General features: G+C 42.3%; 1 protein-coding gene across 10 annotated transcripts in view; it reads left to right on the forward strand.

Moving 5' to 3' along the window:
• IQSEC1 (IQ motif and Sec7 domain ArfGEF 1) overlaps positions 1–26,368 on the forward strand; it is a 345,052-nt gene that overhangs the window by 254,929 nt on the left and 63,755 nt on the right. For 2 of the 10 annotated variants that reach the window (XM_032194054.1, XM_032194056.1), the window contains exon 1: positions 18,981–19,061. The exons of the other annotated variants lie outside the window; for them this stretch is intronic. In XM_032194054.1, the coding sequence (XP_032049945.1) occupies positions 18,997–19,061 (65 nt within the window). In that variant the 5' untranslated portion in view covers positions 18,981–18,996. Of the gene's footprint in view, positions 1–18,980; positions 19,062–26,368 lie in introns of those variants that run through there. 10 annotated transcript variants of the gene reach the window in all.

Genomic DNA, 26,368 nt, shown 5'->3' on the forward strand with positions numbered 1-26,368 from the left:
TTTGCCTGCATGTTTATACCTGAGAATTAGGTTGTTATGTTGTTTACTGCTTTGGAAAATACCTTAAGAGAATTTGTTGATGAAGGTGCTATGATGCTATGATTATCTGTCAAATCCACAGGTATTTACCGCTGATGATGCAGGAGTCTGCCAAAGCTGAGAACGTTTGGTTCTTTATATGGAAGAATTTTCTTTAGTCCCGTCTCATATTAAATTCTTTCCTTTTTATGATGCCTGCCTCACAGTCTGCACAGACCCTTTCTTCTATACTGCGTTCTTCTTTCCATGCTGTTATTTCTTATTTTAAGTGACAGATGCAAGGAAAAAAAAAAGTGGAAAAAAAAAACAAAACACCTTGTTCTAGTTAGAATGAAGACATAAATAGTCCTTTTAGGGTGATTACAGAGTACTTCAGGTATCCCTCCAATATTAGAAGTGTTCCTCAAAAGTAGTTATGGGTTTAGTACTTTTATATGCTATACCTTTACACTTAGCCGTTTAAAATGTTGACTTTGAATGACCACTAACCTGCTTATCTGCCTTACCTATATCTTTGTGAACAGAGGGATGGATGTTTCTCCCCCGGTCCGTCATTGCTCTGCTGATGCTGTTCTGCATTAGCCCATAGCAGGATATTGCAGGACTGTGTTTTGTATGATGTATGCACATGGAAATTCTGTTTGTAAGTGACAGATTCCTTATTCCTATTAAGTTCAGGTCTTTGCCTGGATCTTAGAAGTGAAATGAAACTACTAATTTATTACTGTGAGTTAATTTTCTTAGTTTATTCTGTGTGAGACAGTCCTTCTCGGGTTCACGTTACTTAAGCTGCAGTGAGCATGGAGGCAAAACTGTTACAGCTCCTCCTGAATGGCTGCTGCAGCACTTGTCTGCTGGAGGAGTGCTCTGGGTAAGTTTTTGAGCTACTTAGAAAGCTGATCCTCAGGAGCTTTCTCATTTTCCATTCCATCTTTTCCCAGATGTTTTGGTGATCCTAGAAGTGAGAAATGAAATTATTCAGGCTATTTCTTCATCACCACCTCGGAAGAGAGTTGTGGTCTTGGCCTTTATTGGCCTTGATGAAATAAGAGAGCTCAAGGTCCTAGTTCAGGGATGAAAAAAAAAAAAAAAAAAAAAAAAAGTGCCACTGCAATGCTTTAGTCTCACCTGCTAGTCCAGCAAGGGAATCTCTAGAGTAGGAAGGTTATAAATATATGATAATGTTTTGGTTTATCTGTGAGAAATGTTAAACTATTGCAGCTATTCAAAACAAAACAAGCAAAAAGAAAAAAAAAAAATCTTGACTTAGGTACTGTACCTGAGATTTTCAAAAGGAAAGCTGTGTATGTCAACACTAGGCAAGTGATTTCAAGAGCACAAACAGGAGTTGGGCTTTCAGTGCCCTTTGGTGAACTGTGAGAAGCAGACAGTGCCAAGCTGCCTTTGAAATCTCCCCCTGAGTCCTGGAACTAGATTTTAGTCCTTTTCCAGAAGCTCTGAACCCTGAGTTAGTTTCTAAGGTGACTGCTCAACTATTTAAAAAAAAAAATGCAGCCTAATTTGGGATTTTAAATACATTTCTGAAGATCTTGGTCTATTGCCCATGGACAAAGCAATGAATACCGTGACCTCTCATCCAGATCGTTTAGTGAAGGAGGTCCTTGATAAACTTTGTCTTTCATTGTTCAATCATGAAAAGTGCTTTATGAAGTCCAGCTCTAAGTTTTAGCAGTGATACTGACAAACACTGCCAGGATTGAATTAATACAACTAATGCGATCATCTGGGTTTCCACCTTCTGGATTCCTACCAATCACTACCAATACCAAACAGATATTTCAGACCTAAAAATCATATATTGGTTTGAGACTAGGCAGAATAGCAGAAAAGCTTTGAGTCTTCTCAAATCAATACTCGTTTGTCCTCTTAATGCTTTGTACATATTTATTCTTTTAATATAATTTGACTTGCATGGATATGAAACTGTTATTCCCATTCCCTCAGAATTAAACATTTATAACCGCTAATGGTGTATTTTGCATTTTTAAATTTTATCTTGTTAATATTTAAAAAATTCTTGTACAAAATGCACTTGCGTTTCAGGCATTAATGTAGATGTTATTTCCTTACAGAGTATCTTAATATAACAAATATAAAATCTGGGTTAGAACATGCAGTAAAAACCAATATATTAGCTTTTACTGTATATAGAATAAATAAAGTAACGTGACGTTTTTACTAAGCTACTTAAATTCATTCATTTCTTTCTATGGTTTAGAACCTGTGAAAGAAATGAAACAATTTGTCTGTATCCCATGTACTCAAACCTCTCCTCAGTTGAGATGCTCAGCTGTACCAGGTGTTTGATAACAGAACCACTTTAGTGTCAGTGGAACTGCAAGGTTTTATGCCAGTGTTGGACATGGTTGAAAACATTTACTGTATTTTTTCATTCACTACTCTTTCTCCCCTCATTTTGTATGCTCTTTTGCTTCAGTAAGATGCATGCTGGTTTTGTTATTCATCTGTAAATCAAGAGCAGCTCTGAAACAAACTACATTGGAAAAACGCAGATGAATAATACTGCTAATAATGATCTCTATGATATTTCATGCTCTAAAAATTCCCTGTTTAGATTATCCATATGTATATTTGTATGTCAATACTTTCTTCACCTGAGAAGGGAAGTACCTAAAGGCGTTTAAAGATTTTGTTCAGGAAAAGCATTACACAAAGCTGCTGTGCTGTTTCTCCACGCTGCAGCAGGGTGATTTCAATGCAAATTTTTCTGTGAAAGAGAGGGTACCGCATTTCATCATTCTGACAGCAACCGTAAATTGCTCTCTTGCCAGGCAGGAGTAAGTTCTGGCAAGATGTATATGAGAGATTGGAGGAAAGACATTTTCCAAAGTAAGTCCTTATTGATAGACTTTTACTTTTCTACAACAGCATAGCTTAAGCAAAATGTATGGTTTGTCACCTGATCTTAAATTCTCCTCTATGCACAAATGGCATTGTAATCAGAGAGTAGCAGGAGGAGCCATTCAAAGGTGAACAGTGCCAAGCAGCTGACACCAGGAAAGCTCTGTGCACACTGACCTAAATGCTGTTTAGCATTGTCAAGTAAGATAGTACCCAGGCTATTTGGCTGAAGAATTTTAGTCTAAAATGCCAGATTTATATGAAGAGAAAGAAGCAGAGACATAGAAATTTCTCTGCATTTGTTTCTGTTTTCAGCAAGTGAAACTAGTCAAGTTTTACCTCTTAAAGTGTTATTGTAAGAGCTGGCTATAAATACTGAACTGAGCTATTTCAGTAGAGACTTAGTTCTCACTCTTGTCTCTAAGGTTATTCTGCTTCCTGTCAGCTACATGGTATTAGCATCCCACTTGAGGAATGGTGGCTTTGTGCTGCCTGGTTCAATCTGAAAGGCTGCTTGCATTTCTTATACACCAGCCTTTCTATACTACAAAACAAAAATGTAAATCCATTTTGAGTCATCTGCCAGAAATCATAAGCTTTATATATTTTAATATAATTTACTGGAAAATCCATATTATTTCGAGCATTTAAATAGAATGAGAAGACTAAGTGAAGAGGACGTATTACCCAGCAAAATTTCACGATAGTTTTTGAGATTGATTGCTACATATTGCTTTAGATTTGGGGCCCTTTTAGGAAAGGCCACCAAGAGCAGTATATGGATTTCAGGTTTGTACCTGGTGTGTTATGCTTTACCGTAACAATACCTGCAACCAGGAGCATCTTCCCTCATTTGGGCCTGAGCTAGGCAGCGTGAAGCTGTAGTGATTGCTGATGGGCACCAATGAAGCTGATGCCTTTGCTGTTGGTGAGGAGTTTGCATCTGGTTATGAATGTAAACAGCATTGGTTGAGGCCATGGAATATTAATATCATTTCAGGACTGTCTGCAGTAGCAAGATCAACTAACAGCCTCCTATTTTTTGAGCACAACAAAATCCAAACATGTTTAAATAACTGCAGCACTGACAGTATGGCTGGGGGAGTCTGGGTGACTTAAATCTGACAATCCCATGGAGGTCCAAAAACAGAAAATGGTGCAGAAAAAGCTGGCAAAGCATGGCTATGTGCACAACTAACAGTGTATAGTAAAATAAAATTCACAAATTCTCTTATTAAAGCAGCAAGAAAAAACTAATTTCAGCATCAAGCTTGTTTTTGACTGGCCTCTTGATTAGACTGCCTGACCACACTTCCTAGAAATGAACCAAGATGATATGCTTTTTTTGTGCTTTTGCCGTTCCCCTGGAGGGGAACATTCTAATGGCTCTGGCAAATTGATTAAATTAGGTTTTGAATGATACAGACTTTGAACATTCACTGTATTTCCGGATGCTTCCTGTAGCAGAAACTAACTTGCTTTGGGCATTTGTCCCCCGCCTGGGAGTTTGCCAAAGTCTTCACTGCTAGCAGACCTATTCAAAGCACTAGCTCTGGGTACCAGGCATCCAGAAGGCCTTGCTAGCTAGAGTTTGTATCTGAATTCTGCAGCTTTTGCTTTCCCATGAAGTCAGGTCTCCTCTACTTCCTCCAGAAATACAGAGGGACTTGCCACCTGTAGAAGAGATGCTGTTCTGTGGGCCACAACTGTCATGCTCGGAAAAGTGTAAATGCAGAAATATATTCTCAGAAACAAAACTATTTGGGATTTTCTTTTTTTCTGAAAGCTTATTACCACTTTTTACATTTATACTGCATACTGGTAGATGCAGTTATGTAATAGTTCGTGTGTAATGCATGCACGTGGGCACACCAAGTCCTCTGCATGCAGAGCTGGGTGTTGTAAGAGAAATTGGGCTTGGAGTAGGACTCGATGATCCTCGTTGGGTGCCTTCCAACTCGGATATTCTATGAAATGTGTCCTGGACAGAGAGAACCTGACACATAGCTGCAATTAGTCTGAGTAAAGAAAGAATCCCTGAGATTTTTATGTGGTCATTTGCTAGGTATAATAAAATCCATAACAGACCAAAAGTTACTTTTCTTTTAAAAATTTTATGTAAGGGCTTGAACTTCTCGTTAACGGTTTTAAAATAATTAACTCTTTGTTTTTAGAATGAATTAACTGAAGAATGCATGTGCCATTCTAATTCACTACAGGAATACAATAGCATTATGTAAAGTCATGCAGAGCATATGCAGAAATCTTCACCAGATGTCTGCTCAAGAGTACATCTCTGACTTACAAGGAGAAAGTAATTTGTGAGCAGGCTGTTCAGCTTGTGCTTTGGTGGTGGAGGAAAAGAAGGAAATACTGAGCCTGGGTTGTGTATCGCGCTTCACAGCACATAACATTTGCAAATCTGGGAGAAACAATGAGAGTCTTTTTTCTTATTAGCATGTATGTTCTGTGGCTGTAAACAGAAGTGAAACTTGTAGCATCATTACCATTTGGAAGAGAAATCTTATTTCTGATCATCCAGACAGAGCAGCGATGGCATTAAATGCTGGGTTCTGCATGGAATGCTGTTGTGGTGAGTGCTCGTAATGCACCTTTTATCTTAAGTATTTGGGGGTTCCTTGCTTTACGTATACTTGTTTGTATTAAAGGGAGGGTAAACCGAGATCTGTGAAATGGGCAGTATTTTGTCTGAGCTCTTAAGGTAATATCTTAGGCAAGTTCCAGCTGGTTGGCAGTGCAGCCTGAAGGGATCTTAAGTAGCATTGAACGTCACAGTGTGGAATGCTTCCCCTTTCTTTAATGCCAGTGGCACTTGGTCCTTTCAGCTGTTGCAAGCTGCAACTTCCGTTCTGCGATCCTAGCACTATGAAGCACAGTGAGTGAGATGCACAAATAGCAGTGCATATCACCATTTGAATGCTTTCCTCAGACTTAAATACATTTTGTATATAAAACATCTCAATGCTGTATCAATGAAAGATGCTGGCAGCTTTGAGAAATGGCTACCCAAGAACCGTTTGTTTCCCTTAAACTTAAATCTCTGATGAGGTTGGGGAGTCTTGGTGGTTTCATTCCCTGGCTCAACATAATGTTAGCCAGGAGCTTGTGTCAAAATGAGCAATGTCATCTTCTCAGGTTTCTCTGTTTTGGGAAAGACTTTGCAGATGCCATTGGACACTTAAGCAAAATCAATTTTAGGGTAAAATCTGAGAGTTTTAGGTTGTCCATCATACTCTTTCCACATCCTCACATTCTTCAGAATGCTTTATTTATTTATTTATTTTTTCTCCTGTGGATTTCAGAAAGAATCCACTCGAAATAGCTCCAGCTTGGATTGTTTGATTATTTCATTCCTTCTGGCTCACAGGAGAGGTCTTAAGACAATAGAAAAAAAATGGATGCTTTTGAAGTCTTCACTGTTACTGAAAGCTAATTTGATCAACAACAACAACAAAAAAAAAAACAGCATACACCTTTGTGCTAAAGTATGAGTTGCTGAAAGTAACTTTCAGTCTTAATGGCCAGAATATGCTCGAAAGTAGACATTTAATATGAAGTAAGTGTAAGGAAACACCACTAACTACATACCAGGATAGGCTTCGCTGACTTCATAGGCAAGTTCAACGCAAAATGAATGACCTCATTTATATCTGGCCCAGGGAAATACATTGTTATTTCCAATGTGAAGAAAGAGAATCATATAAATAACGCGCATCTTTTCTGACGGTTTAAAGTTAAAGATTTGTCATACATCTGAAAATTGTTATTTCTTGAAACTCATTGTGGTGGTTAACAAAAGACTGCTAAGTGATTTGGAAGAGAAAATATTGAAATGATTGTACAAGGAAGAGACTGATACAGTTTAGATGCATTAAAATATCTTTGCAATTATTTTTGAAAAGTTTTTCATAACTATTGACATAAAAACATGGATTTTGTTGTCAGTGCAGAAAAGTTATTAAAATAATACAGAGTAGCAAGATAAATTCTGATTTTTTTTTCTTTTCCTGTAGGAAGAAAAATGTCATTACTTTAACTCAAGTATGACTGAATTTCTAAAGATGATTTTAAACTGGTTGAGCAATGCTTCACGTTTCGATTAGTTTGCAGTTCATACTTTAAACAAGAGATGGCATAATATCCAAGCTGGTGATGCAATCAAATAAATGCAAAAGGCTTCTAACCTGTCTTTTTTGAGCTACAGTAATTCATTTTTCTTCTTTATCTAGGAAGACAGAAGTCTGTTCCTAGGCTTAAGTACCATTTTTTTTTTTTTAGTTGATAACTAAATAAATAAGTGCTTGTCCTCCAATTCTTTCATTCTTTTTGGTAGGGTGATAAACAGGAATAACCGCAGCATTACGGATATACAGAAATAACATGAGGTTACCAGACTACCCACAGGTAAAAGTGGCCACTTGCATCGTATTACACTTGTGTACTCCATCAGTTATTTAAATAGCATGTCAGAAGTCAGACTGCCAGCTCAGTAGGCTGCTTTTATGTTGGACTTGAGGCCCAAAGCGGTAGTCTGCTCTTAGTGAACATACTGGGGTGTTTTGACAGTACTGAGTGTTATCAATGTCCCTTTGGGATCATAGAGGTGGATTTCAGAGGTGTGGTCGCTGTACGTTGCTGCTAGGTGATGTGCTCAAACACTGCTGGAGAACCAGGAGTGGCTGTGAGGTTTTGCACAATGGCCACAGCGGGTGATATATCACCTGCTCTCAGGTTTCCACCAAGAGTAAACGTTGCAACATATGCAGTCACATACGTGTGTTGGGCTGAGGAAGAGGAATTGCAGAGTCCCTTCGAGTCCAGGGCATTCTTCATTGTTATTAATAAAGGTAGCTAACATTGATATAAACTATTCACTGAATAATCTTATGGCAAATGCCAAAAATCATCTGTTTACAACAGCTTCCTCATTCTGTCTTTCATTGCTTCAGGGTTGTGTTTATTTGCCAAGGTACTGCAGTTTCTAGCCTGGGCACATGCAATAGAGGAAAAAAGGAGATTTTCCATACTTACAGTGGCAAAAATTGAATTTACATTGAAATGACGTCCTGTTTCTAACCTCTGGATTGTTTAGCAGCTTTTCCTGAGACACCTGGGGGTGGGTTTTTTATCATAAATCAACTGGCTGCATTTGATATTTTTTGTATGTACCAACTGTTGACTCCACCATATAATTAATTAGCATAATCGATAACTGCACCGTGTAATTAATTAGTAAATTGCTTTTCATTTTCTTTTTGTCTGATTTAGATGAGACTTAATTTATTAAATATTTTCTGTGACAGAGCAAGAAGTCAATCAAAAGTTACGAGTGCCTTCAGGAATGGATTGTACTGTGGAGTACTCCCTTTGTCATGGACAACAAAAACCTGATTCCCTTTGCTGTGTTGCCTTTTGAAGGCAGTGATTTAAGATATGCTTTTGCTTACAGCATAGGTCTCTTAATACTTGTGGGGCAAGTGGCAGCAGGAGTTCTGCAGGAATGTTTCTTGAGACAGGAGGAGAGCTGCTAGCAGGGGAGGCTTCTGGTCAGCCAGCCCTGGCTGGCATGTGCCATTCACTGAGCTGTGCTGCTGGTTTGTCTTGGGTAGTCCTTCTTTTGGGACTCTCTCTTTTATTTTTTTTATTTTTTAAATTCAAAACAAGGATTGCAGTAAGTAGTAATTTGAGAAGATGAGCACTTAGCATCCTGATATCTCACTGCTACCTCTGCAGTCAGTGTGCAGCTGTGCCAAAACACAGCCCTGTGCAAGGCAAACTTCAGGAGCTACGCGTGGCTAGAAGGAAACAAAACAGATCCTGCTCATCAGTGAATAAATGTGTGTGTGCATTGTCATATGCAAATTGTTTCTTCTGCTGGTATTTTGCTAATCTTGCCTTGCAGAAGGTTCGGGCAAATCTGGTAGGAGCTTTTTAAACAGAGGCCCGTGTCCAGGGGCTGCTTCCTGCACATTGCTGGTGGTCTGAGGGCAGGGACACGCGGGGCTGCTCTCACTGTGGCATCCCGCGGGGGCTGGCTGCACGGCAGCTGAGGGAGGAATGGCCTGGTACCTTCAAGAGGAGGAGTGGTTTGCACTGAAGGGTTTCAAAGAGGGATTTCCCTGGTCCCTGTGTTTTCTTAGCATGCCAGTATAGGTCAGTGTTAGAAACAAGGTAGTTTGGAAGTATGTTTTCAGAAACGTGTTTGGAGCTGTATGTCTGTGATCTATATAGGCACGCTCAGCAAGGCAAGCTAAAGGACAGTATTTAAGGAGAAATCTGTGAGAGAACAAGATGGAACAAATATTTTACTCTCTTTATGATTGAATTTATCACTCTGTAGTAATACATAACCCGCCTCTAAATCCCTGATGAACTGCGTGTAAAATCCAGCAGCATAATTGCAGTTTGGTATTTTCCGATCACTTCTTTTCTAGTCTTTAATAATGCCTGGAAAGGTAATGCAACACTGTCCTGCTCTGACACAGTGCGTCTTCGTTTTCAGGTCAGAAAGATGCATAGCAGGTGTATTTTTTGGTAGAGCTCAGGGCTGGAAGCTGCCCAGGGCAGCTGTTGGGGCTGCAAACAAAAGCAGACGTCTAAACTCCATTGTGCAGCTCTGCTCTGCTCAGAGCTTGGGCAGAACAGGCACACTTGTGCTCAGGGCACTGGTGCCATGCCCACCTTCTTGTAGAAGTGACCGGAGTCACCCAGTCTTTTTTTTTTTTCAGAGTTCACCCAAATCCCATAGGGAGGACAGCATAATGTCGTGTGCTACCCTCTGGCCCAGGTGCAGGAAACTGCAGAACAGAAGCACTCCTGTTGTAACATCGTTTCTTAGGCTATTTATTCTGCATTAGTATGGAATGTCTCACTTCGGAGGTGTGTGTTTATTGGCTCCTCCTCTATTTTTGCTTATTTACATCTGGCTCAAAATAGCATTCAAAGTACAGCTGTAAAGGTTGCCATGGGAAGAGTCAATATTTGTTTGCACAATTTATGCTCTGCCTGAACGCTGCTTCCTCCACTCCCCTTCTTGCAGCTGTCCCACAGAACAGTTTTTATAGCTACTCCATCGAGTTCAGGGACTTGAGTTGATTAGCGGAGGTTCATACTGTGTTAGCACACACAGTGGTATTGTCACTGCAACAGCTGTTTCCTAAGTTATGTGTGTGTGTACATGTGTGTATATACGTCTGTGTGTATGTATATATATATATATATATACATATATGTATATATATATATGTAGGGTGACCTTAGTAGAGTAACTCATTTTGCTGTGCAAGCATTGTTAGTGAACGTGGATTTTTTGTTTTGTTTTGTTTTTTCCTTAGTGATCGCCCTTTGCTGCATCCTAAATAAAACTGTAAACGTCAGACCTTCAGTGAGCTTTGTGTGAAGGGGCTCCATAGGGCCTGCACAGAGCAGTTTGCAGGATCGGGCTGTGAGCCTAAGAATGTGCAACTGCTTAGAAGTGGCATGTCTGTAAATATTTCTGCATTTTAATTTAGCCTTCTGAGTGACACAGTGCATTTCCATGGTGACACATTTAAAAGTAGGTACATACACTTCCTGAGTTTAAAAAAAAAAAAAAAAAAAAAAAAGTGTATTACTCAGTGGTGCACTAATGCTGAAGCCTGGAAAATATTTTACTGAAATACTTTTAAATATAACATTAGGGCAGTAATAACACCTTCCTCTTTAACCTTCTTCTTAATCAGTTGTTTAAATAAGCAGTCAGTAAAAAAAATGTTTTCTTTACATTAAAATTGGATTTTTGTTCAACTGCTATGTATACAAAATATATATTTTATATAGAGAACATAACTAATATATATTTATATCGTATACAATCTTAGGTTTATATTGCATGCTTATATGTATATTAATATATAAAATGTTTATATATGTGTTCTCTATATATAAATAATGCATATATATGTGGGACATTTCAGTGATGCTTGTCATTGTAGATACTGTTTGAAGTTAGTGGTTGCTAGCAAAATAATCAACTGTAACACAATCTGAACTTCAAGTAGAAAAAACTCCGTATTTAGAGCGTTACTTACAGAAAGACAAGGCATGGAAAATATGCACTTCTACATGGTGTGTGCTGTACACATGATTTCTCAATATAGCACATTATACTGGGTCAGATGTCATTAATGCTGGTATAGAAAGGCACTTTCATACGGAACATTTATTAACAACAAACTTAACAACATCCAGATATTTACTTTAACACTGACTAGTACTTACTTTTGTAAACCTTCAGACAGTATTTCTGAGGTTTTCAACTCTTCCACTTTTTTTTTTTTTCAATGCAACACAATTCTGTGTTTCTCAGAATTAGAAAAAAAATCATAAAGCCATGTTAAAAGTGGTCCTGCATTTTTCTACTTCAGTGTAGGTACAAAATGCAATGGGCACGCACAAGTTCACTCGTCTTACTGAAATTGCAAATCTTTCAAACAAACAAACAAAAAAACCAACATTCTATTCTAAGCAAACAAAACTGTGCTTTTCTTGGGGATTGAGAGCTTTTGAGATGATGTTGATGACGTGAAGCATAACTAAGCGTTGTTAATCTCGGCTGTCCATTAAGTCCAAATAAATGCTTTTCAGAGAGAGCACATTATTACTGCCATAAAATGAATGTGGAAAGAACAGGAAGCTGCGGGGAACCTTCTTGTATTGTATATTTATAAAGGATATCTTGGTATCCACAAGGTGCTTTAAGGGCATTAATATGCTGTGTATTAGCTACCTGGATTGTAGGAATCATCTTGACATTCTGGTTTTGTCCAGCCTCATTTAAAGACATTTCAATCAGTGACAAGTTTACTAACTCCTGCCTAGGCTGTGTATGGGGCTTGGTGTCACCCTGTGTCTGTGGGTTCTCTCATGGCTGTTTTTTCAGTGGTACTTAGTAATACTAAAATGTCCCGGTCATAATAACGTTTCCATTGTAGTCTCACTTGGTGGTAATACCTGGAGGTAAGGAAAATAATGAAAGTTTGCACCGTAAGTGGGTCTTATGATACTAACAGCTACTCAATGTGCAACTGCCCTGTACAAGTTGAAACATCCAAAATTCACCTGCAGGAAACAGCTTTGTTTTAAATGTGTTCATGTCCTGTAGTACACCCACACATGAAAATGTGGCTGCAAGGGGGTGAGGAAGGTGCAGAGGTGAGAACCGGAGCCCAAGGGGAGGCAAACCACTTCTTTCAGTGGTAGTGCTGGCTTAATCTGACCGTAAATGTGCACTGTTTCTCCAGTAAAGGAGAATTACTTTAGTCATTTACTATGACTAAATAACAGCCAGGAAATGGAGCACTTCAGCTGTCTCTCTGTGAGGTCTGTGGTGCTGGAGCACCAGTACATATTCCTTACATCCTGAGTTCCCCATCCCCGAGCCGCACAAACCCACTGCCTGCCAGCCTCTCTCAGCAGTGGCACCACACACAGAGCCAGCACAATCCTGGGGCTGTGACTTGGTGTTGCCGGAGCTCACCTTCCCGTCTCTGCGCAGCTGTGGGAGCTCTGGATTCACCAGAGGACTTGGCACTTCGAGTGAGAAAAAGGAAGGAGCCTCTCGCACGTGTTGTGTGGAGACAAAGGACTATTAGACGTGTAAGGGTGTCCACAGAGCTGTAAATAGCAGTCACCTTCTATTCGCAGTACAGAGTCCGGCCTTTATTGCCCCTAAGAATGCAGACCAAAGGTTTTCCTCTCCCTTTTACTGTGTTTTGATATACAATTCCTGGCAGTAATAGAGTGGCCTTCTTAGCTTACAGTTGAATTTCCTTCCAGAGGGGCTTTCTGGCTCCTTGGCAGTCTGTACTTTCTTTGGGGGATTTCCAGGCATCCGCTATCCTTCTCTCCATGGATTTGTATGAAGAAAGTGTCTTCTCTTGAAGACCGCCGCTCACTTTTGGTTCACTAGAGTGCAGCTTCTCCTCAGGTACAGCTCCACTGCTGGGTGAGTCATGGCGGCACCGAGGGCTGCTGCAGGTGTCTGGGTTAATTTTTTTTTTGAAAGGGAGTTTGCGTGGAATTCCCACACAAAAATGTATCATTCCACATGCCTACAGATCTGTCAAAATAAATGTTTAAAAGCTTGATAGCATTATCATGAAATGTAATTATCTAATAACTGGTGATTTTTTCAGAACACCGGAAGCACGTCTTGCTGTGAGTAGCACTAAGGGTAGCATAGGCAGAATGAGTGACATTGAAAGATCTTCTCAGAAGCAGCATGATCGGTTTTCCGTAGTTCTTTGAAATTTCTAAACACTCTACTTAGATAAAAACTCTGCCTAATATTATTTCTTCCAATGTTGTGCGTGTGGATATAATCACTCACCGTTGTAGTGCACCTAATAATATCATTTACAATAGCTTTCCACAGAAGGGAGGGTTTGTAGGATCAGCTGCTGTCACAGAGGGACAAAATCAGGTCAGCCTGTTGACAGCAGAGAATTTTGAGTCAGGAATCCTGGCTTTGGACTAATGGTGTGACTGTGATCTAATCCTCTTTATGCTTTGCTTTTCTCATTTCTGAGATTTTGTATGTTTTACAGCTTGCTGTAGCTTACTGGGTTTTCCGGTTTGCATGCTTCTCCACTGGATGCATTAGTGTATCTTAGTGTTTTGTAACAATTTTAGCACTGCGTAAATTCCTTTTTTCTTCCAAAATTATGACTTATTCAAATCTAACTGGGGCTAAAGACCCTGCAGACCCCAGACTTTCACCAGCAGGGTTTCTTTTGAGGGATGAAAAACAAATCATTTTGTTTTCTCCCTCTCCAAAGCTAAGTATTGTGTTTAATGGAACAGGATAAAAAAGCTAAAAATGTAGATCCATTTCATTTGTAGTTCTCCCAGGACTAAAAGGTGACAGTTATTCTAATTCTCTTCTGCTGTGCTTTATGCTTTTTGTGCTTCAATACTCCCATCATTCACTCTGGGATAATACTATTTTATATTTTCTAAAGATGTGGCGTGGTTTTTTTGAGATGTGTAGTAGAAAAGTACAGTTTCCAGTCTACAGCCCCTTGAAGTCAGTGAAGATTTCCATTGCCTTAAATAGGCTTTGGGTCTGTTCTTAGGAGAGCAAAGTGACTACAAAGACTCATTGTTTTGCCTGCTCCATAGCAACCGACACCATAAAGCCTTTTCCCAGATGTGTTTATTTAAAGGCCTTTTAAGTTCAGTTAAAAAATGAAGTTGCTGTTATTGTTTTAATGCTAATTTTTGTATATCAGCACTAAAATATAAGTAAGTGAACTAGGACACAGCTATAGGAAGTGAGGGGGCTTACATGAGAAAAGGTTAAATCAATGTGTGGAATAAAAAACTGGGATAAATACAGTAAAGTGTTAACTCTTAGAGAATTATTTGGCATATTTGGGAATTTCTATGCAATTCCAGGTCATGAGGGAAAATTACCATAGTATGCTGTGTTTATACAGTATGAGAATCAATTAATGTTTATTGATAATTTTCATCATACAACATAAGTGAACACTGTGAAAAAACATTGTACTGTACATTCCCAGAACCAATATATCCCCATGTTTTTTAAGGAACAGTTTGTTTTCCTTAAGTGTACATGTAACTCTGGAGGGGTGGAGGGTAAGAAAAGCCAAGAACACATTGGAGGGTCATGGTGGGGGGGATCTTTATGTGTTAGCATATTTTTTTTTCAAGTGATGAATCGGATTAGGATCCCGCAAAAGCCCACTGAGAAAGGAGTGAGGTAATTTGGCCTGCGTATGCATTTAAGTGTTTGAGACTCCATGGTTGTATTTATGCTCTGTAGTATACAGACAACCTGAGTTTCTTCCTCTTTTTTTTTTTTTTTTTTCTTCCTGGTAGCACTTTGCTTTTATTCAAACAAAATCCAAGATAAATACCCATTTCAGCCTTTTAGATCTTGGAAATAATGGTGTATTAAATGTGATTAAGATGGGAATTACCCTTAAGCAGGGTCATAATTACTGTAGATTTGGATGACATGTTATACAAATTGCTGTGTGCTCATAATTACAAATTGAGTTTGTTGCACTCTGGGGGTTTATAAACTTTATCTTAGCTATTAACACATTAAATAACCGTGATTTATGTAAATTACTGGCTATACCAAAATTTCAGTGTTGTGTTTAATTTAAGGTTTAATTATGTTTCTGTATTAGAAATAAAATACAGTTAGCTTTAGCAAGGGAAATTGAATAGTCTAACATTCACTACTGAGGTGTTAAATGCATTAATAATGGTAGCAAAACTGCAGCTGCCTTTGTGAGTTTGTCATTAGTATTTACTGGTCACATTGGCCAAAAAACAGGGTGAATGAACCAGTTGTCAATAGTAAGCCCTTCCTGAGGCCAGCCAGCCTGCTTGCTTCATGGTATTTACCTCTAAATTCTGGCCTGATCTAGCAAGTATCAGTTCGTAGTGCGAATCTTGATTTACTTCCTCTTACACAGATTTTCCAGTTCCTTAATTTCTTCTTAAGTCAGACAAATTTATTTATTTATTTTTTTAAATGGAGCAAAGATAAGTTTGTGTTGTACTGCTAATTGTGCTCCAACAATATGCCAGGAATAAGAATGCTAAGATATGAGAACTTGCTTTCCCGTCTCCTTACTCTGCTCTGCATAGCTCTACAGTGCCTTGGTAGCAGCTCTAATGCCAGCTAGATGGCAGCTGGGGAACAACAGAGTATACAGCCTCTGTCAGTTGCATTTGTCCTGCCAAAGCTTCCTACAAAGTGCAGATAAGTGGTATAGACGTCAGCATGAGCTCTGCATTGCTAGATTCTCTACTGGCCCTCCTCTTCTGAAACATCACCTCTGTATGTTTGGCACAGAGCAGAAGTGCCCCACCCCACCTATATATTCAGGATAGCAAAAATACATAGCTGTGTGCCACCAGGAAATAGTCCTAAAAGTCAAGCCTAGCTGTCTATGAAAAATCACAACCTGCCTGTTACCTGCTGGATGATGTGCTGTGGATTGCAGTTCAGCAAAGACAGATTTCGGATGCTTAAACATAAACAAAAAATCCCTCGCAAAATAGTTGCATCAGGCTGCCTTACCTCTGAAACCACAGTGCCATCTGCATAGTGCATTAATAATTTATTTTTCTGTGTTTAATTTCTCTTGTTGGAATACATGTGAGATCTTGAATATGGAGATGATTTTGGCATTTAATCTCAGCTTCAGGTTGTAAGGACTCTCACTGAAAGCAAGAAGTAATTTCATGCAAACATTGCAGGAAATTTGGGGTTATTGAAATTGTGGGTGGGGGAAGCTATAACAATTATCCACGTAGTATTTGAAATGGGGTATGTTATGGTTGATTGGCTGCTTGCTTATCTAGCACCTTTGCATCAGTAGAAGGAGGATTCTGTTTGGAAGAGGTTGAGCAGAATCCTCAGAAAATTCCGTGACTGCTTTTGAGGTCAGAGTGTCTCAGCTTCCCTTTCCAGTATATAACCTCCTTCACAGCCTACGCTCAGGCTGGCTGCATTGGGTTACTTCTCTGCAAACCAGTTTCCATTTAGCAGTTGGCTTGGGGACTGCTTATGTCTGCTTTGGATTTGTCTCTGTTTACAAGCAGAAACGAAGCTTGATGCAGGAGGGCGTTGAGTCAGGACGAGAAAAAAGCGGAATTGTTGCAGTGTCTGTCTACTCCAGAACGTCAGAGACTGCCTGGATAAGTATTAGATGTTGAAAGCAGGCACTGCAGTGTAAATAGTCTCTGGTTATAGACTTGCACGAACATTACTATCAAAACAGTTAGTATAGGTGTGCCCTTCCTTAAAATATTTGAGTTTCACTGAAAGCTGGTTAAAGCCAGGTTTATTGGAATCCATGCCTAATGCTTTCTTTAGGAAACTATGCAAAATGCATGTTCAATCCAAAGGTTTAACTACATTTAAGTACGGTTGTTTTGATTCTTTTATCATCCAGACAGATGTGATCAGTTCTCATGGTATGTGTTGTAAATAAGGGGTATGTTGTATACACAGGAGAAAGTACAGCTTAGCCTTTTAATCTGCTCTTTCATGTGCCTGATTTGTTGAGCTACATTTTTAGTTTCTGACTAAACTGAGTTTTCCCAAACTACAGAGATCAGGCAGTATTTGTGCTGGAATATTTTCATTCCTAAAAAGTATAGTGCAAATTGCTCCCTCCCTACAAAAACTTCAGTAAATACTGTGCAAATGATTATGAATGAAGCTTTTAAAAGTAAACTCACCGACATCCCCTGCCCCTGTGCCTCTCCCCCTCTCAAAAAAACAAACAAACGAAAAAAAGCACCACCAGCCCTGCAAGGATGGTTCTTGTTTTCCTAATGAGCTTCCGGTTCTCCAGTACTCTGGCATCTAAAGAAGACAAGGAGTGGCTGTGGTTAGCCTGCGCAGCTTACATAGACATGATGCTTATTTTGAAGATGGGAAACTTAATTTGGAAAGCAAGTTGTTTTGACGGTTCCATGAAATGTTTTCACAGGAAACCCAAAACTTAAAACTTGCCTTTCTTTCTTGTGTTATTACAGGATATTAATCACAGAGACCTTACTATTTTTTGAAACACTCGTTTCTTTGTACCTGTGGGTAGCAGTATTTATCTACTGGCTTTACGGTGCATTTTCAGCTGTTTCTTTTGACCTGAAAAACTAAAAATGCTTCAGGAGTAGTCTTTGTAAGTTTTGAAGAGCAAGTACTCTTCAAAATGATTTGTGGTGTAGATCAGCAAAGGAGCTCAGTGCTTTGAACGGGAGCAGGCAGCTGGTAGGTGGTGTTCCCTGGGAGCAATGAGCCCGGGAACTGGCTGACTCCTCAGCCCAGAGCTGGAGTTAACCTTCCAGGTACACTGCAAACCCTCTCTTTTTCAGGCCTTGAGGAAGGAAGGCTTGGAAGGCATCGTGAAGCATAAGCATTTTTGATAAAAACATGTAAAATATTATTATGTGAGAGAAATTTATACAATTTGTGTTCTCATTTTTGTAGAACTGTGGTTTCTACAGAAGAGGCGTGTATAAATTAAAATGCATTTTACAGTATTGTAGGAGATAAGATGGGTTTCATTTATGAATTACTGAGTTTAATTAACTCTGCTTAGACTTTATTTCTTGCAATACTTTAATTACTGCAGGGTGAATCTGCTTCCGAAAAAAATAGGAGGGATTCTTGTTCATCTGTCAAATACAGTGATGATGAAATGTGTGTGTGTGTGTGTATATATATATATATATATATATAAAAATATATAAATATATATATAGGGTGTGTGTGCGTGATGGTAGTGAGGAGTTAGTGCCTGCCAGAACTTGCTTCACCACTGAGCTGGGAGTTTTGGGAGGCAGTGGAAGTTTCCTTCCATCCCCACGTAGAAATGCTGAGGACATGATGCAGCAAAATCGAGACGCTTTCTGGGTCAGGATTCAGTGAAACGGCCACGGATAATAAGACCTGAAAATCTTTTTTTTTTTTTTTGAATTATTCATTTTCATCGAAAAGCCTGGTTCTGATAGATCTTCTTGCAATAAAGCAGCCTCTCCTCACAGAAGGCTGTTCTCCTGTTGCCTCCGGCAGGCGCTGCGCAGGGTGGGTTCGCGTTTTGCCCTGTAACAGACCCTCCACCGCCCCCACGGCACGCCGAACAGGAAGTTTTATCGAGAGGAGACGGGATCCGGACGGGTACGGAGCGGAGACGGCGCCTGGATGCCGGTGGTGCCGGGGGGAGCCCGTTTCCTCGCCCCGTTTCCTTGCCCGGGCGGGGGGAACGCGCCCCGTCCGCCGCCGTGAGGCGAGCGGCTGAGGCGGGAAGCGCGCGCCCGCGGGCGCCCCGCGTTCCCCGGGAAACCGCCGCGTGCGCGCGGGCCGCCGTGCACGCGCATCCCCCACACGCACGCCCCCGCCGCCGCCGCCGCCGCGCGCGGCCTCTGAGGGGAGCGGGCGGGGGCGGGGCGGGGCGGGCGGCGGGGCGGCTATGGTGGCGCTGCCCGGCTCCCCGCCCGCCACTCCGGCCCGGCCCGGCCATGTGGTGCCTGCACTGCAGCTCCGAGAGGACCCAGTCGCTGCTGGAGCTGGAGCTTGACAGCTGGTGAGCCGCGGGGCTGGGGCTGGGGCTGGGGGCGGCTGTCACACAAAGCGCGGCGCCCGCCCGACCGCCCGTCGCCGGGCCGGGCCCCGCCGGGGCCGCCTCAGGGGCTCGCTGCCCGCTGACGGGGCTGCCACGGCCCGGCCCGGCCCGGCGCGGGGGGAGCGGGTCCAAAGGCCTCCGGAGCCGGCGTCCCGCTGCAGGGGACCTGCCGGGTGCCAGCGCTGTGCGTGTGGGGCCGGGGGGGACCGGGACGGCTCTGCGGGCAAGTGCGCCCGCCAAATAAATGCGTGTGTCCCTGCCGGAACCAGGAAAGTTTATCCCCCCCAAAATGCGTGGTGTTCTGAGGTGACTGGCTGGTGGGAAGATATGCGATTTAAAGAAAGGTGGGCACTCAGAAACTGCGTGAGTGCCTGTGTGGAAAACTATGAGAGGAGAAAGTGTCCAGATTCGGTATAACTGCGTGTGACTGCAGCAGGAAAATGGTTTTTGATAAGCAAAACGCTTCATAGTACAGTTTACAGCCATATGTTTGAGCTCGCTTTGTCCCTACGGAACATAACAAAGTCGCGTTGGTAAGTTTCCTGTGCTGTCGGTACTGTTTGCACAGCGGAGGTTACATTTGCATGGCTTGCTACACCGTAATTCATAAATGTTCCTGTAGTTACACCCTGCCGGTATTCACACGGTTACGTTTTGCCATTCAGTGATGCTTCAGCCTTTTCTTCTCCATTTGCGCCTTGCTCTGCACTTCCTTTCAGTTAAACGTGATTATTCTGCCCGAGCTGTTAGAAGAAGAATCGCTGAGTGCTGAGTTTGGATGGCTGCGTTTAGCCGTGTCTATCCTTGCAGCAGATACATCGAATTCTGCGTTTCTATGAAGGGTCTCTATATAGTGCTTTTGGGGAACTTAAGTCCTGCCATATAAAATGACCCATTTCTCATTTCGCTTCTCCCTTTGTACCAGATTTGTTTTGTTGTTGTGATCTCCTGTTCTAGCTGCTGAAATTGCAGCCACTGAGGGTACTGGTATGTGGTAGTCAGCTGTTTTTTTCTGTCAGTTGAACAGGCAGCCCAGTCAGTGTCACGGCTGTGTGTGTAAATTCAGCTATCATCCTTTTTTTTTTTTTTTTTTTTTTTTTTTTTTTCCTATTTCTACTAATCTGAAACAATCAAAGATACTAAATATAATACCAGAGTTGGAGTTAACCAGTGAAAGTTACAGCACTCAGTTGTGTCAACAGCTCATAGTCGTTTTTTTGCCCCTTCAGCAGCTTTCTGGAAACCCTGCTAATAAACAATTTGCAATTCCAGTCCTTTGAATAATTTGTGCTTTTCAGATAAGGATGCCCAAGGAGTTCAGTTTTTCACCTGAGAAGTGCAAATGCCAAGTTGAGCAGTAACTGGTTTGTTGCTCTCCTTGCAGATCTGCACGGGGAGTTGCAGGGCACTGAGGCAGAGCAGCACCTGGGTCCTGCTCTGCTGGGCAGGGCGGGCGCTGGCAGGGGGATTGCACCTCATGGGCACTGGGAAGGGACCTCTTGGGCCAGGTGGCCCCATGACCTTGCGCGTTTTTTTTCTCACCCTGTGACCATTTCATACTTGCAACATGCAAATTCTCTGAAGAGAATTACGTTTCTGTTTGTGTGGCTACAAAAGGTATTCCCCCGGGTATTTAGTCTTCACGAGAATAATCTTCCATCACCTCTGGGCTGGGATTGTTTCACTCTCTTGCGGATGTTTGGGTTGGCTGCTAGGACTTTGGGAGGAACAACAGCTTTGAAACGTAGTTTTTCTTAATATTGATCATTCTTTCTCCCAGATAGAAAGATGGCAATTCAAGTACCAAACTTTCTGAAGAGGAAGATCATTGTTTATCATTGTTTAGCGGCTTAGCACACTTGCTTAGTTACTCAAATTATGCTTACAAACTGCCTGTGCCTTGAACACCAGTAAGCAGCAGCTGAGGTACAGAGGCTGCCTTATAGTAGCCCGTCCCCTGTTGGTGGATGCGAGGTGTCATCCTGGACCAAAACCAGCATTGGCTCCAGTTGTGGAGGCGTGCTACCTGTATACCTGTAGGTATTTAGCCTTTCCTCACTTATTTCACTTCTGCTTCTTGACGTTGAACACCACTCATACTCGGGAGTCAGGTGGCTCGAGCAGACGCCTGGGACACAGGGTGCTAGAAGTGGGGGTGCTGCTTTGCTAGTGAAGCACATCCCCCTGCATGCCGTACGGGGTTCCACCTGAAATTCAAGACACTGTAGCCTTAACTTCAGTGCCTCAGCTGTGTGACTTCCAATGAGTAAATCTGGATTTAGCCTGATATCAGGGCAGCTCTGTTTTGGAAATATTAATGTCATAAAGCTGTCCTGGAAATTATCCACTAGATCTTCCTAGTCTCAAGACCCAGGCAATTGTACTTTGCTGTAAGCCCACACAGCTCCTGGTTTCTACCCCTTTCTGACAGGAGCAAAGGAGTGGTTCAAGCTACCCTGTGGTTCTTTCTATCCTGCCCATTCTCCTTGTATTCAAAAAAAACTGTGAAGGACCACAACTGAAGGAGGAAAAAATCCAGTTGGAGGCTGATCACTAGTGGCATCCCCCAGGGCTTAGTACTGGGGCCGGTCCTCTTTAATATCTTTATCGATGATCTGGATGAGGGCATCGAGTGCACCCTCAGTAAGTTCGCAGATGACATCAAGTTAGGTGCGTGTGTCGATCTGCTCGAGGGTAGGAAAGCTCTGCAGGAGGATCTGGATAGGCTGGACCGATGGGCTGAGGTCAACTGCATGAAGTTCAACAAGGCCAAGTGCCGGGTCCTGCACCTGGGGCGCAATAACCCCAAGCAGAGCTACAGGCTGGGAGAGGAATGGTTGGAGAGCTGCCAGGCAGAGAAGGACCTGGGAGTGATGGTGGATAGTCGGCTGAATATGAGCCAGCAGTGTGCTCAGGTGGCCAAGAAGGCCAACGGCATCCTGGCTTGTATCAGGAACAGTGTGACCAGCAGGGCTAGGGAGGTGATCGTCCCCCTGTACTCAGCTCTGGTGAGGCCGCACCTCGAGTACTGTGTTCAGTTTTGGGCCCCTCACTACAAGAAGGACATCAAGGTGCTTGAGCGGGTGCAGAGAAGGGCGACGAAGCTGGTGAGGGGCCTGGAGAACAAGTCCTACGAGGAGCGGCTGAGGGAGCTGGGCTTGTTCAGCCTGGAGAAGAGGAGGCTCAGGGGCGACCTTATCGCTCTCTATGGGTACCTCAAGGGAGGCTGTAGCGAGGTGGGGGTTGGCCTGTTCTCCCACGTGCCTGGTGACAGGATGAGGGGGAATGGGCTAAAGTTGAGCCAGGGGAGTTTTAGGTTAGATGTTAGGAAGAACTTCTTTACTGAAAGGCATTGGAACAGGCTGCCCAGGGAAGTGGTGGAGTCACCATCCCTGGAAGTCTTTAAAAGACGTTTAGATGTAGAGCTTAGGGATATGGTTTAGTGGGGACTGTTAGCGTTAGGTCAGAGGTTGGACTCGATGACCTTGAGGTCTCTTCCAACCTAGACAATTCTGTGATTCTGGCACATGGACTAGGTTGGCTGGGTTGTTGTGCCTCCTGTGCCTCTTTGTTGCAAGGATTTCCCATCATTTATGAAGGATGCCTTCATAAGAGGGTGATTTTCTTCCTATTTCAGCATTTGTGTAGTTGGTTTTCCAAAAGAGTCAATGGGAATATTGTTATTAATTTCAGAGCCAAACATATTTTAATCGCAGTATCTGTCAATCAGTTATTGCTTTTTATGTTTATTTAATAACAGAGCTGCAGGAGATCTCAGAAGCTATATTCAGGATGGAGCCCTGATTATGCTACTTCTTACATTAAATAGATGGGCCCTTAACCCAGCTATTGCCTGCTCAGCAGAACAGCTGAAATTCTGAACAGATGAGTCTTGGGTTTGGGGTGAAAGTGTGCTGGTGTTGTTAAGTGCTTTGGTTAGATTTCATTTATGTTTAAGTCAAGCACAGGCCACAAGCTGAATTCATATTCCCAATTCTGCTTCTATTTTTCTGTTGTCTAATGGGACAGTGTAGTTATAGGAGCAGAATCAGGCCCTGGATTTTAAAGTTCACTTTTTCATCATCCTGGATATTACCATGTAAACTTATGTAAATACACGTGTTTAATTCACACTTTTTCCCCCATAAAGTAATTACCAATTGTGGGCTTTTAGCGACACTTATTAACCAAAATCATTTTAGTTACATGACTACAGGCTTTCTTGCATCTTGCAGGATTTCCTTTAAATTTTATTTGGGGTAAGGTCAATTGCAATTAGGGTACAGACAGAGATGGCAAGTTTGCTGTGCTGCTGTGATTTGACTCCAGGTTTCCAGAGAAGAACAGATGCTGCTTTAATCCACTGCAGCACAAAGCCCTAGTATTACGTTAAAGAGGACTGTAAATTTAGCCAAATAAATCTTCTTTTGCTTCCTTACAATAGACAAAAGGCTACAAACATTTTCATAACATTATCATGAATAATTGTAGAATATAATATTGTATAATATTATAAATTGTTACTAATAAAAATAAAGTAAAAAGGCCAGGCTTTGGTACGATAAAAAATCAAACCCTTTTATCTCAGTGGGAGAAGCAGCAAATTGGAATGGCTGCCTTTGGTAGCCTTTAATACAGGAAATTGGTGGAGTGTATCTGGTAATCAGATTCTTTCAGTAGCTCGGTGTCATCTGAGTTTAACTTCTGTTTAAAGACCAAGGGCCCCGTTGCCTTGTGCAAACACAAACAAAATGCAACAGTTACATTTGGTTTCCTTTTACATAAGTGGCTACTTGTAGTGAATAGAAAAGGAATCCCAAAATTATTAATCTTGTTTGGGGGGTGGGACTTGCATTGTTTAGTCCCAAACATTTCAGTTGTCCTTAAGATCTGCCAGATTAACAAGGATGGAGATGTCGGGATTTTCAATGTTTTGGTAAGAACAGAGAGAAAGAAAACTAACTTCCCTCTGTTTGTTGCTATATGCGTGACCTCCCTGTCATCTTCATGGAGTGTAGAGCAAAGGAAGACACAAACTCAATGCATTTTCTGTTACAGGGTGTATGTACAGCCAGTCATAAAATCCTAAAAAGGGAGTGTTTGACTTTCATTTAATTTTCATTCCCAGCCTTCATGGTAGACCAGACCAAACTTGACCTCGGATCACGTGAAGAGTTTAAATACAGCAGTGGCTGTGGGCACTGTAGCGTAGCCATCCCTGTGTTGGTCTGTATGTAACTCGAGTTCTGTGTATTGTTTTCACTGTAGCCTACAGCCGTGCTGATTTCTGGTTGCAATCCTGTCAGTTTTCATGAGTCGAGGCGGGGGCAGGCTGTGCTGGTACTCCCACAGAACTCAGGATAAATCTTTAGGAAGGAACGGGTGATTTAGTGGGAAGCACCCCTGCCTTTAGAGATAGATACTCCTGAGACAGCGTTTCCCTCATCGCTTGGGGAGGTTGTGCTGAGGAAGTCATCATTCAAGTGAGATGGACGGCGGTGCTCCTGATCAGCTGCAACTCCGCCAGGTCTGACAGTGTTTTAACAGAACAGTCTGTGTAAGACCCAGGCTCTCTGGTCATGTTTCAATGTAATTATAGCTTTTCTCTTAACCTAAATTCTCTCTGCGCTCTCAATTGGGAATAAAAATTATCTTTATTTTTCTTTCTTACGTGGTTCTGCTTTATTGCAATATGTGGTTAAACAGCTGCTTTATTTCCATTCTAGAGGTGTCTGGGGTGATTCTCATGCTTTGAAGCTAACGACATTTCACAGGGTGTTAAATGTTAGGTAATGTTTTCAGCTGTTCTTAGATTCTCAAAAGACAGTTCATTACTGCTGTTTATATATTCTTCTGCTTTGTGGAACTTGTTTCGGACATAACCAGTGCTGAGAAGTATTGGCTGGAAGCTGTTTTGAAGAAGGGGCTGATACCAGTGCATCAGCTTTGGGGAGAATGAGGAGTCACAGCCTAGCAGTTTCCTGTTTGTAACACTGTTAATCCTTTGTGAAACAGGAGAGGATTGCCCAGCATTTATTGGAAATTGTCCCAAATGGTAACAACTTGTTGTAGTCTTGGAATCTTTTGTTATTAAAAACATGACCAAGATGGTTTTGATTAGGTTCGCCTAGAAGAAAAGTAGCAGCTCAGGTTTTCCTGGGCCGCCACAGTGCAGCATGTTGCACAAGATCATTTCTGACCGTCTGTGGTAGACACTTTCAAAATCTGTGTTTGCAAAGAGCCCGTTGTGTGATATTCCAATCTTCATGCATCGAAAGAAGCGTGACCAGGCAGAGGGAGGTGATGCTCCCCCTCTGCTCTGATCTTGTGAGACCCCACCTGGAGCCCTGTGTTCAGCCCTGGGGCCCCAGCACCAGGAGGACGTGGACCTGTTGCAGTGAGCCCAGAGGAGGCAACGAGGATGCTCAGAGGGCCGGAGCACCCCTCCTATGGAGAGGGCCTTGAGGGAGCTGGGGTTGTTCAGCCTGGGAAAGAGAAGTCCAGGGAGACCTTACAGCGGCCTTCCAGTGCCTAAAGGGGGCTACAGGGAAGCTGGGGAGGGACTCTGTCAGGGGTGCAGTGATAGGATTAAGGGGTAGTGGCTCTAAACTGGAAGAGGGTAGATGTAGGTCAGGCACAAGAAGGAAATTCTTCACTCTGAGACTGGCAAGAACCTGGCCCAGGCTGCCCAGAGGAGCTGTGGCTGCCCCATCCCTGGCAGTGCCCAAGGCCAGGCTGGATGGGGCTGGGGGCAGCCTGGGGTCCCTGCCCATGGCGGAGGGTGGGGCTGGGTGGGCTTTAGGTCCCTTCCAACCCAAACCTGTCTGTGATTCTGTGATTTCTGGTTCACAAAATGGTGACCCTTGTTTTCAGGAACCAGGCTTTTACCCTTGTCCTAAAAGACCATTTTCTCTTATGGAATGACCTGTGGATCACATCATGGTGAGGAGCCTGGAAATTCTAGGAACGATCCCAGTTCTGTGTTTCAGACCCCGTGTTCCTTTGTGGTTGCTCAGCCTCCCGCGGCAGCCACGGCCGGCTGCCCCCGCAGGAGTCCCGCAGGGTGCTGGCAGTCTGAGCCACAGAGCTGTGCTGGGCTGCACCCAAACGGAGCTGCTGTGCTGCCTGCAGCCTGGCCATCACCCAGTTCTGTAGATGTGCAGGAGGTCTTCTATTTGTCAGTAGCAAGTAAAGTTAGTTAGGGCAGATTTTAAAATGTGATGGTGGGTAGGCTTTGTAGGGAATCCATTCTTGGCTTATAGTAAGCT

This window comes from Aythya fuligula, chromosome 10 (genome assembly GCF_009819795.1).
Source record: "Aythya fuligula isolate bAytFul2 chromosome 10, bAytFul2.pri, whole genome shotgun sequence".
Taxonomy (NCBI): domain Eukaryota; kingdom Metazoa; phylum Chordata; class Aves; order Anseriformes; family Anatidae; genus Aythya; species Aythya fuligula.